General features: G+C 38.5%; 1 protein-coding gene across 1 annotated transcript; it reads left to right on the forward strand.

Moving 5' to 3' along the window:
- Positions 1 to 2,870: 2,870 nt before the first annotated feature.
- LOC148855029 (multicopper oxidase LPR1-like) lies at positions 2,871 to 7,006 on the forward strand. The gene is made up of 3 exons (XM_088982237.1): positions 2,871 to 3,322; positions 4,390 to 5,841; positions 6,581 to 7,006. The coding sequence occupies exons 1-3, from the start codon at positions 3,113 to 3,115 to the stop codon at positions 6,632 to 6,634; spliced, it is 1,716 nt and encodes a 571-aa protein (XP_088838363.1). The 5' UTR covers positions 2,871 to 3,112; the 3' UTR covers positions 6,635 to 7,006.
- The last annotated feature ends 6,184 nt before the right edge of the window (positions 7,007 to 13,190 follow it).

Consider the following 13,190-nt stretch of genomic DNA (forward strand, 5'->3'; position numbering starts at 1 on the left):
TTTAATGAGAGAATGTACCTTAGATATGAGACTTAATGAGAGAGAATAAGAAAATAATTTTATTTCCAATTTGTTTTAAATTTTATATTCTATTTCCATCATTAATAAAAGTATTTCTTATTTATCATACTTATTCTTGTCTAATATGATGTTTATATGATATTAAAGATGTTCCCAGAATTTTCTTTAATTTCTATATTTTTTTGTATTTTATTAAATTTTAATTTTTTATTATTAAACTATGGCAACAATGCAACATGGGTTGGCCTATTTGACCCAAAGTTCTTTAATTTCTTACCGCTACATAAAAATACTGCTTTTCCAAGTCTATTTCAAAAGTACAAGCTCTTATGTTATTAGAATTATTTATGTAAGGATTTAATTAGTGGAATTTAGTAATTAAAAGAAACAAAAGTGCCTTAAATGTAAGGTTAAATGAGAGTTAATACGTTAGATGGAATTTAATGAGGGGGAATTGAATACAATGAATAATAGTATTCAAATTACATTTTCTACCCTCACAATAGATAGGGACCCTATTTAAAAAATGGGGTATTTTAGTCCAAAAAAAATTCTAAAAATCTTACACCATATTCGTACTTTTTATAATAGTATAGATAGAACATTAGGGCATCCAAATTCATTAATTGGGGTATTTTAGTCAAACAAAAAATTTCACTCTCATTCACACATGTAATGATAGTATATATATAATAACTTAAATGTAAAACTTAATGAGATGGAATTGAATCTAGAGAAATGTAGTAGCTCAAATTATATTTTATATTCTCACAATTAGAGAGAGAGAGAGAGAGAGAGAGAGAGAGAGACCAAATTCAGAAATAGGGGCATTCTAGCCAAGAATAGGATTCCTGAATGTTAATGAGAATTAATATCTTCAATATAAAACTTAATGAGAAGATATAAATGAAGAAAAAAGTAGTTGTTTAAATTATATTTTTATCCTTAAATTAGAGAGTAACCAAATTAAAAAAAAGAATTAAGGTATTTTAATAAAACAAAAAGTCCACTTTCATTCACACTCACCCACAAGAATCTTAGTCACACTTACCCACACATCACTACAGTTGTACATCATAAATATCTCCCCATGAATACGAGAGATGTTTTCAATGTGGGGTTTGATAAATTTGCTTTACAATTTAATTATTTATTAATTTATTTTGTGCTCATTGACTTTCACGATTTGTTCATTGGTGGTTTGAACTTAGACTTGGAAAAAAGTTAACCCAACCCATGAACCCGATCCAAAAAAATAGGGTTATGGGTTAACCCGTTGACTCGATTGTTAGGTCTAATTGAGATTATTTATGCATTGAAGAAGTTTCCACTCTTCAATTTTTCTATTTAGCCTTTACTCTTTGAATTGTTAAATGTTCAAGTTTTATTATTTTATATTTGAAATTTTAAGGTTAATTCCTTTAATTTTGGCATTTTTCATATATTTAATCTTTATTTTTTAAATATTATTATTATTTTTTGGGATAACCTGAATTGACCCATGGGTCAACCCAAACCCAAACATTTAGGATTAGGGTATAGCATTTGGCAAACCAACCCGATCCGAAATCAGCTCAAAGTGTCTTGATCCGGATCCGGACCCGGATCCGAACCCAATTGCCAGGTCTGGCTGATATATTTATTTTATGCGACCAATTTGCCAAAGAAAGGAAGAGAAAATTTGGTCCATTTGATCCATTTCTACCCCTTCCTTCTAAAGAAGAAAATTTGGTGTCAGATAGAAGCCTCATAGTCATAGACCTTTTTGAAAAGTATAAAAGATTGAAAGCCACGGATGCCTATAACCCCCCTCCGTGTCTAAAATTAGATGTTGCTACAAATACAATTTATATATCAGTCTCAACGCTTAAAAGGTCTTTGAATTTGCTTTTCTACTTTTCTATAAACATTCTAGCATTTATTGTCCGGACTAGAAAATTAATTACAGAATCTGAGCAAGAAATACGAACAACTTTTTGTGGAATAAATGTTTATTCCATCTATCTCCTGGCTGCTTTGGAATGATATCCAAACGCTACCCCAAGTGAGCCCAGAACCAGAAAATTTGAAAAAATGAAGAAATATTAATCGTGAAGAAGAAGATATCTGTCTGGGCTGTTTTGTAATTAAAGACGTGGTTGGGGTCCTCCCGAACCCAACCGGACTACCCAATTAATGCTGATTGGGTTGACATATCCCTAACTCCCAACCCGAGAGATCTGAGCCCCAGAAACAAGAACAAAGAAAGACAGAGGTGCGGGTCGTAGCGTCGTAATGGGTTGATATATATGTCACCGTGCCAAGAATTGGCCCATTTCCAGCACGGCAGCCACGTATAGCCTTACTAGAAGGTAGCGATAGTGTTTTCATTTTCCTTGATCGTGCTCGAGAGAGATGTAGACTTTGATAATTTCCAGTGGGATTAGGTGGACACCCTTGACAAATTGGTGCCTACTCTCACCAAATAATCTCCACCAATTTATACGTCCCCAGTTCTGAAAAGAACCCTATATATGGCCAAATGGATTTAAATGTTGATGAAATTAGTTTTCCAGTTTCTTTTGTGAAATGGCTGAAATTTCTAAGGTCTGTAACGTTTTACCTGCCAAAAAATCGCTGGATTTTGTCAAAAAATGCCAAGAGATGAGATGACAGCTGAGAGAGGGACAAGTAAACACTCACCACAAGAGGGTAAACAAACACTCGGTCAAGCAAGCAAACGGACAAAAGAGATGAGATGTGATAAAGGAAATCATACAATGACACCTTTCTTCTCTTTCTCTCACTTGCCTCTTTCGACTTTTCTTTTACTTTTTTATAAACATCGAAGCCCACTAAAAGAAAAGGATGGTTCTTCTCATGCTCATCGAAGCCTCCATCCATCCATCCTCCATCCTTTACAGATACTCGAAGCATCGATTATATAAATACCATTCACTTGCGCTAAAGTTAAAAAAAAAAAAAAAAAGAAACTGAATTACATTCCTCAGTCCTCGCTTTCTTTTTCCCCACAAAGCTCTTTTCCTTTCTCTCCCTCCTCCCCTTCCTCTTCTTCTTTAGTTGTTTCTTTCAGGCTAAAGAAGAAGACTAGATGATGATGAAGGCTATTTTGTTCCTTATCATATCTTTACCCTTCTCATGGGTTCCTACCACACAAGCAGATCCAAAACTAATCAGCCCATCCAGGTTGAAAATGTTTGTGAATGAGCTTCCAGACATGCCCAGAGTTCAAGGTTTCGACTTCAAAAACGGTGTACCAGTATCAAAATCGCTAACAATCGGCATGTTCCAGAAGAAATGGGTAAGAATATATATCTCTATTATTCATCTCTTGAAGCTAAAACTTTTTTATTTTTTTGGTATTCGGTGCTATTCACCATTAACAATTTTTTCCTGAAACAAACCAGCTAACACACCAACGAGCCAGCCCTCGGTTGATTGAAGCTAAAACTTTGGCTCTACTTGTTTTTCTGTTTCTTCTTTCTTCCTTTCTTCAGTTCTTCTTCTAGCAATCTACTCTACATTCACAACTCAGGCGCTCAACTATATAATTCACAATTCTCAAGTGAACTCTGCAAGCTCACAGAACTTTTCACCTTCCTGAGTATCAATCTGCGATTGCAGTTGCAGAAATGGTGTTTTCTGTGTGTCCCCTGCGTTTTCTTTCACACCACCATCACCATGAGAAACCAGATGGGTTAGACTTATCACTTAACCATGTGGCCACATGTGAATCCCCATTAAATGCTTGCAGGCGTCACTACATGAAACCACGTACCCTTTTATTCATGGGCTTTGTGAGTTGTTATAAACTTTGTTGGTAGATTGGTTCCAACTCCCAAGAATCAGGCAGGCTTCATTCCGTCTGATTGACGAAAATGGACTCAGGACTCTGGACTCTGGAGGAGAACGAGATGAATAACAGAGCTCCCATCACTGGGCCCCACGTTATGGTAGGGACTAGGAACCTGAGCTACATATCTTGGTGGTTGGCTGGTTGCCTATCATCAGTACCAGAATGCCCGTCTGCCGTCTGATTGCCATTTTTTACTGTCCTCCCGTCCGGACCTACCTACCTATGAAACTTGTGTCGACGATTTTGCCCAGCTGATCGTTGCCTATATATTTCAATCAGAAACCACTCGCAAATCACAACCCATATCGAAGATTTCAAATTTGAAGAATTGAATAACTCGGTCCACTGTCCACCCACCAAAGTCGGAGTCTCTGAGAGAAAAAAGAAAAGAAAAGAAACTCTCCGAGTCTCTGGAGAACCACGAATCTGCTCATAACAATGTCGGAGTGCGCACAGTAATACAAAATTAATTACTTTTAAAATTTTAATTAATGTTTGTCATTGCTTTGCAGAAATTCCATAGAGATCTCCCACCCACAACGGTTTTCGCTTATGGAACTTCCCAGAAGACCGCTACTGTACCGGGTCCAACAATCGAGGCCCTTCATAACGTCGAAACCTCCGTGATGTGGAAAAATCACCTCCCTTCAAAACATATCTTACCATGGGATCCCACCATCCCATCTGCCATTCCCAAGAAGGGGGTTCCCACGGTTGTGCATCTACATGGTGGCATTAATGAACCCTCAAGTGATGGGCACTCTAATTCGTGGTTCACCGCTGGATTCAAAGAGCGGGGCCCCACTTGGACCAGGAAAAAGTATCGCTACCGTAATGCTCAACACCCGGGCACCTTGTGGTACCATGATCATGCGATGGGATTAACGAGAGTCAACCTCCTAGCCGGCCTGATCGGGGCCTACATTGTCCGTCATCCTGAGGTCGAGGTCCCGCTTGGACTTCCCCATGGCGATGAGTTTGATCGTCCGTTGGTGGTCTTTGATCGTAGCTTCCGCACCGATGGTTCCATCTACATGAATTCCACCGGAAACAATCCGTCCATACATCCGCAGTGGCAACCGGAGTACTTCGGCGATGCAATCATCGTCAACGGAAAAGCGTGGCCTCGGATGACGGTACGCCGTAGGAAGTACCGATTCCGCATCATCAACGCCAGCAACGCCCGGTTCTTCCGATTTTTCTTCAGCAACGGTCTGAGATTTATCCATGTCGGATCTGACTCATCTTACTTATCTCGACCAGTCACGACCAGCAAACTCCTCCTGGCCCCATCCGAGATTGCTCATGTGATCATCGATTTCTCTACATCAACATCTGATGTGGCGATCTTAGCCAATGATGCACCGTACCCGTACCCTGATGGCGATCCGACGGACGAGATCAACGGTAAGGTTATGAAGTTCGAAATCACAGGAGAACGCGAAGTCGACACATCTCGTGTCTCAGCGAAATTGATAGCGTATCCCAATCCCGATGTGTCCAGTGCTTCAACTACTCGATACATCGCGATGTACGAGTACACAACGCCCGAGGATGAGCCTACTCACCTGTATCTGAACGGGAAGTCGTACGATGATCCAGCAACGGAGTTTCCAAGGTCGGGGACAACCGAGATCTGGAACGTGATCAATCTGACGGACGACAACCACCCGTTACACGTTCATCTGGGATTGGTTGCTGCTTTGGAACAGACGGAGCTGGTTGACCGTGATAAGTTGACAGACTGCATGAAGAAGGAGAACGATGCAATAAAGTGCCAACTAAGCAAGCACGCACGTGGCGAGAGACTCACCGTGCCAGCTCAGGAGAGAGGGTGGAAGAACGTGTTCAAGATGAGACCGGGTTACGTGACCAAGATCCTAGTCAGATTCTCTCTCATCCATTCAAATGCATCATATCCGTTCGATGCTACAGAGGAGCCTGGTTACGTTTACCATTGCCACGTAAGCTATTTCCTCTCCTATAGTCCCATATTAGGTGCTTAGAATTCGAAGTTAGAACCGGATTGGTATGGGGAATATCCAACCTCTCCATCTCTGTCTGACTGACTGATGGGTCCGGCCTGTTGGGCCCGAGGAAAAGAACAGACCCAATACAGAGGAGCTTGGGTTAACGTGGACTTCCCAGTAGCCATAAGTGAACTAGTGAAGGGATAGGAAAATCAAGGATGAGATAGAAAAAACTTCAAAGAACTTTTTGTTTTTTGTTTCTTGGCTGCAATTCAAAGCACTTTTTGTTGCTTGTGAGAAAGTTGTCAAGAAAAGCTCCTCCTTCCGTAACGTTCTGTCAGGTTTTGTTTGGTCCAGAACCCACATAATAATGCAAAGTAAAGAGGATAGACTATAGAGGCCTAGTTGTTAACCACCCCAACCTAACTAATTAGAGAAGAAAATGAAAAAGAAGAATCGGTTAAACCACTTAAACAATAAAGCGGTTGTTTAGGCTCAATTTGAAAGGAGTACAAATACAAATATACTATACATATAAAATAATACAAAATACAGAGTTTTCCAAACCGAGCCTTAAGTAATGAAGTTTTGTGAATTGTAGATAGCGATATATGCTTGTTGTAGTTGCAGAGAAAGCCCAACTTTGAAGATGTTGTTAGATTATTTTGGTTATGTTTTTAAGTCCCTTTCATCGCTGTGTTAACCTTTTTCTTTGTCCCTTTTCTTGATGCAGATCTTGGATCATGAAGATAATGTGATGATGAGGCCTTTGAAACTAATCTCTTGAGTAGTGGGCTGGACCCCACAAAGGGGGAGGGATTATGTGTGAAGACCGAAGAGCCTATGATGGTACTTATAACCCATGATTAAATCACCCAATATCAAACTGGGATTAGAGTGTATTCATTGGGCCTCAGGCCCAACATGGAACGAGGTGCATATTCATATTGTTCCCAACAGCAAAACTAACGAAATAATCCCTATACCGTAAATTAGATGTTTCATAATGTTCTTGACTTGAAATTAATAGGCAGGGATTTTTCTTTTCTCGGTAAAAGTCAGTCTGGAAAACTTCCATCCAATATTTTATAGAGGTATATATAAAGTGGCGTAAAGAAACAATCAAGCAATATCTTAGTTAAATTTGATACAAATTATCTATATTGTAGGGTTCATTTTACAGATGTTTTGTTAAGCAAACCTGCTGTTAGAAGTTAGCTACGTTTTTTGTTTGAAGTTTGGAACCTATCACGACAGATAGGGGAGCAAATTTTTCCTTATAAATATGTAAGTAAACTAATTTCATGATTCGTTTCTTTGTTTAGGTATGTTTAAATATGTATCTCTTTATTTTCTTTGTTTTCTCCATTTTCTTTTATCTCTAACTTTCTTTAATTTCTGTCTTCAGGGAATTCTTGCTCCATACTTTGATTTTTTTCTATTCTCTACCAACGTTCAAAGTATCGGCACTACAAGAAAATTGACTACCACTAAAAATCCTAAAAACTGCCACTGAATGTTTTACCGGCTGTCGGAAAACTGCCGCTAAAACAATTGTCGCTAAAAGTTCTAACGGGCAGTTTTCCCAATTACGGGTAAAGCTTAAAAACTGCCGCTAGTTGTAGTTTTAGCGTGACTGCCGCTAAAACTATATATATTTTTCACACCTACCTAAATAATCTGTAATTATTTTCAATTATTAAATAAGCTTATAATTTGCTTCATAAAACCTGTTTTATATTCATTGATCCAAATTGAAATGAAATACAAAAAACAAAACATCAAATACAAATAAAAAAAAATTATTCTCCATTAATTCATTCATTCTTAAAAATACAAATTACTTCATTTACAAAAAACAGAAGCTCGAAATCATTCCCTTCACCTGCGGCCATCAAGAGGGCATTATATGAATTTGCACTCGAGAATAACTACTTATTGCATAGATGATGTAGTAATCTTGCACCATCCAATAGATTTCCACCTCTGCATATTTCTCAACATAAACAATATAAATTTCCTGTAAGAGAGAGACAAAAAAATCTGGGTCTCTAATCCTTCGTCATGGTGGTAATGGAGTTGTCCTCTCTGCATCTATGCTATTCCATCCAGTAAGATACCACATTGTTTCTCCCACATCATCAAATCATAGAAAGACTAAAATGTGTAGAGTAATGCAAATTGTTAGTAATCTCAAATAATGTGGAAAATAAGCTCTTAAAGACATTTAACCTTAAATGTTGTCCAATTAGCTTTTTCAAAACCATTTTTAAAAGAGATACAACAAAAGCTTTTAAAGTGAATATCTCAGTTTTTCATAACTAGAGTAAATTCGATCCCAATGCCAAGAAATTCAGATTTAGCATTATAATATATAAAAAGACATAATTACCATGGCTTAATAAAATTTTGCCTTAAAACTCAAAATTGTTGACAGACACATACATGTTTTTACACGTGCATACATACATAAGTTTATGGATATATAATTGCATATATACATACATATATAAAATGCATATTTATGTGATATTTATACATACAAAAATGAAGTCAATCAGATTCAGATTAATCAAGACTTCAACACTAATCAAACCCAAAGTTAAATCGGATCCATACTTTTTAACCTTAACCCTAATCCAAGCTTCAAACCAAGGAACCAACCCATCTCATCAATCTTCAAGAAAGAAATTAACGACACCATTCTTTTCTCTTCTGCAAATGAATTTTTGTTGAAGTTTCGAGTTGGGTACAAATTACAAAAAGAAAAGAAAAAAAAAAAAAACAATGGGCAACAAATTCGTTTTTGTAAACAGCTTGTTTGTTATGAAAGGGAGCAGGAGAGTTACCGGTCCATAGGATATAATAGATGTATAAGGGGCCGTGGTCAGGCTTTTCTGAGATGTTGACAGTCTTCTTGTCTGTGTTTAAAAAAGTTCGTATTGTAAGTTTCATTGACTGAATCATATAAACAAAGGTTGCCAGATCCTACCACACCTTTGGTTTTTCCAGACGGACCATGAAGACCTGCTTATATTACTTCTCCTTCATGTACATGTCTTGTTTGTAACAGATCCAGAGTTGATGGTAAAAGACCAAAACTTCTTACCATTAACTGTTTCCTTTTTCTTCTTCCTAATCAGCCAGCAATAGCAGAGAATGAGTAATTTACATGATTTACATTCAATTTTATTGAAGCATGGTGATCAGCCTTTCTCTCTGTTGTCAATTGTCGCGAATCATATTGGTTGGCTCACTCAAAACATACTTGGGCAATTCATATTTAGCACCTGCAAGGGAAGCTCTGTAAGAAACAAATCCCAAAAAACTTAAGGGCACATAGAAATAAGAATCTACAGCTAACAAAATAAACAAAGCACTTCTTTCGTCATAGCATGTTGTCATGTTGCTATACTATTGGAGTGTCATTATATATGTAAAGAGTTTTGGTTTTGGTTTATGCTTTTTTGTGAATTCTTATGTAATGGAGTTTCTGATTTTGGTTGAGATATCGGTTCTGAATAGGATGGATCATAGGAGTCCGGATCTGCTCAAAACCCTTGGCCATAAACTTATCTGTTAATCCAATAGGGTTAAGCCCAATCTGTACCAAACCTTGTGCAAACACATTTCACATGTGATCACAGTTAGACACTGACTGACTTGTGACTCAATTCTATCCCTTTACTTCCTCTCTTTCCTCTTGTACAACCCCCTCCCTTCTTCAACCTTCCTCCCTTTTCTTTTTCTTTGGCCAATTGGGACAGTGAGGAGAGATAACAACCCTTCAGTCTGGGGAGATGGTGTAGGATTAAATGATGGGGATCATCAACCTAATTTGAGGTCTTTCAATTAGAATTACCATAGCTTACAGAGGGTAAGTAGTTGCAAGACAAAATACATCACATCTAGAAAGTTTTCCTTCTATAGGTGAAAGTATGGGGATTCATGGATTTGTTCATGGGGTTAAGACCTATGTAGCAGAGAGAGATGATGAAGAAGAAAGGAAAGGTCTATGATTCTCTGTCCATTTTAATAATCCTCCTTGAGAGAATGGGGAAGGTCTTGTGCGAGATAAGAAAGCTGTAGTCAGACAGAAGAGAGGAAGGTGATGTGTGAGAGAGTAGGGAAGAAAGAGAGAAGGGGTTTTGTACAAAAGATGAATTTCAAAAAAAAAAAAAAGTGGCTAAGGGGGGGGGGCATGTCAATGGTTAACCGTTAATGTAGGAAGCCATTACACAGGGTTTGAATTAAACATTTGACACTTTTAATGTCTGGAGACCTAGAGAGAGAATTGATTATTATACACCGGAAAGCCTTCAACGAGGAAATTGATTATACAGACTCTTCCAATACAGTAAAATTATATTCCAAACATTTGGGCTGACGGAATCTATAAAAATCTATATATTTTTCATCCTTTCAAGTTTCAACAAATGGATATTTCTTAGTTGATTTCAACACTTCGAAAATTCCTTACAAGCATTCTTCAATTTAAAAGCTACTTAATAGCAAGAGAAAGTGAAACAAACACATTGAAACCAATGTTGTAAAAACTGAACAGAACATCAAGCATCGAACCACTTTTAACCACTCCAACAACCATTGTTGTCAAATAACTTGAAGATTTACTAGCCTAATAGAAGGGAGCAAGTCAGCAAACTCATGCTTCAAGCCAAGAAACTTAATATTTTATTCACAATTATAATGTCTACTTACTACATACAGATGATGATATATAGAAAAATCAAATCAAATTCTCTGAAACATTAAAAAGTAAACTAGGTTATGAACTTATGATTTTGATTCCTTTACTTTGGAAAGAAGCTTCGAAAGAGCAGAACTCAGAGTTCAATGACGTTACTTATCGAAGAGACTGAAATCCTCATTGAACTCTGAGATCGGCTCTTTGGTGAGCTGCTCGACCATTGATTTTTTCAAACAATAAAAAAACTAAAAAATAGAGAAAAGGATTTTTACCTTAATCAAATGCCGCCGATGTGTGAATGAGATAGAGAGCGAGAGATTGAGATGTGCGAATGTGTGTGAGAGAGATTGAGATAGAGAGTGATGTAGGGTGGTTTGGCCCGACCTCGTAGTACGGGGGCACGTGGACATGACTTGGCATAAGTGACAACTCAACATGACAGCCTGACCATTACTCGGCGTAGCAAGCTCGCCGAGGCCCGGTCAAACAACTCATTGGGTGTGACAACTTATCGAGAAGCCAAGCTCCGCTCGCCTCGAACCTGAGGATGGAGCCCCCGAACTCCCCCATGCAAAGGGACCCGAGCTCCTCGTGGGACCCAAGTTCCTCTTAAGGGACTCCGAGCTCTCCCTTCCTAAGAAGGAAGCACCCCAACTTTTGGCTAAGTGTCCTGAGGGGGAAACACCTCGGGATAGCACCATCAAGACTTCTCCAGTATGGGCACCTCGGTGTACTTCGGTGCCTCGGTGCAAGGCAAACCTGCCCCAGGTGGTTCAGTGCACGGTAGCTCGACAGACTGCAGGGAGATTTTCCTGACATCCGTACTTGCCAGATCTGATGGCAGTGCTCGGATCCCTTGCCAGGCGGCGTTCTGCCTGCCGTTTCTAAAAGGCATGGCCCGCTTGACGTTCGTGCCCTGCAGTAGCAGCCTGCACCTGCCATCTCTGCCCAGTCAGTAACGACTAGGGCAATGACAATTACGCTTGATGTGACCAAGCTCTAGTATAAAATGACCTCGACCCTTACAAAGCAAAGGTATTGAAGCTTAAGCATCGGAGTGTTCCCACCAGGAGAGCTCCCTGGGAATCCTTCACCTTCTTCTTCCTCTCAGGTGCTGCCCGTCCGAGCTAGAAGCCAAGTCACAACTAACTAGGAGTGCCCAGATTGTGCAGCATCAGAGAGCGAGGAGAGCATGAGAACGACTGAGAGAGAGAGAGAGAGAGAGAGAGGACTGAGAGAGATTGAGATAGAGAGCGAGCAAATGACTAAGAGAGAGAGATTCGACTGAGATAGAGATCTCAGGAGAGAGATAGAGAGAGCGTGAGAGGTGAAGAGTGTGAGAGAGAGGACTGAGAGAGAGACTACTAGGAGAGGAGAGAAACAAAGAGTGCGTGAAGGAAATGCGCGGGGGAGGAAAAGGTCACCCCGCGCCTTTTCTCTTTTCTGTAGCGGCAGTCGTGGGTCTTTAGTGTCCGTTTTAATTGACCGCCACTGAAAACAATATGTGTACAGATGAAAAATCATGATAGACGTGAATACACTTAAAATCCAAAAAAATATACATATTTTAATGATTTATATAAAGTATAGGACATAATTAGTAACTATTGAAAAAAATGGAAGAACTAAAAGGTGTAATGATATTTATTAATTATAGATTTAAATTATATACACATACAAACCTTACTTTTTAATAAACAAATATAATTCACATTAATATTTATTAGTATATAAATTTTAAAATCATACTATCTAACAGAAGAAAGATGACTAAATAATCAAAATATATACATATTATTAAGACAAGTAATTAAGGTATGGAGTAGTGGTGGACTTATGGGTGTTGTAAATAAATGATTAAGGTTTAAAACATTTTACCTTCAACTTATGTTTTTTAACAAGTTTGTTAAAAGTAATTAAATTAGCATTCAATGATGTTTCAAAGATCTCCATGTACCATGGGGTTTGTGACAAAAACCCCTTACATTGTTTTGCAACAAAGACCCCCCTATATTATGAGTGTAAGACAAATATCCCCTTCCGTTAACTTTTCATCGAAATGTGACTTATAATATTTTTTTAATCCCTATACTACCCTTGTAATAAATATTTGGACAATTGAAAGAAAAACATTGTTCATCCCTGACGATACATGAACAGCATCGGCAATAATCCTTTCTACCTCATATTTCTTCACATTTCTCTCTCTCTCCACTAACCTCTCTTCTTTCCCTTCCCCTTTCTCTCCTCCCCTTTTTTCTTCCCGCTTTCCTCTATTTTCCTTTACTCTTTCTCAATCAACAATCAACACCGTTACCATCAACAACACAACACCAGCGACGACAACCACCACGATCACTAGAAACCCTACAGAGGTCAACATGGTTTCCTCTGGTACCGAAATCCTGGATAATTTGTCCCCTACAACTTCCAACCCTTCATTTGAAACCATTAACCTCGAAAATCAAGCCCCAGAACAGGTCTCAAAACCCTCTATCAACAACGAAACCCTAGAAGGTCAAAACCCAGAAGTTTTGCATGTCCCAGAAGTGAAGGAGAAGGCAAAGAGGAAAAAGAAGAAGGTGAAGAAGATGAGGGAGAATGTGGGTTCTGCCTGTTCATGAAGGGAGGTGGA

Source organism: Nelumbo lutea, chromosome 4 (assembly GCF_056320005.1).
Source record: "Nelumbo lutea isolate HS-2025 chromosome 4, American lotus-T2T, whole genome shotgun sequence".
In the NCBI taxonomy this organism is placed as follows: domain Eukaryota; kingdom Viridiplantae; phylum Streptophyta; class Magnoliopsida; order Proteales; family Nelumbonaceae; genus Nelumbo; species Nelumbo lutea.

Bases quoted from the DNA above. Each gene is read 5' to 3' on its own strand.
- LOC148855029 (XM_088982237.1), top strand. From the start codon at position 3,113: ATGATGATGAAGGCTATTTTGTTCCTTATCATATCTTTACCCTTCTCA. The intron at 3,323-4,389 runs GTAAGAATATAT...ATTGCTTTGCAG, and splicing joins GCATGTTCCAGAAGAAATGG to AAATTCCATAGAGATCTCCC. The intron at 5,842-6,580 runs GTAAGCTATTTC...TTCTTGATGCAG, and splicing joins GTTACGTTTACCATTGCCAC to ATCTTGGATCATGAAGATAA.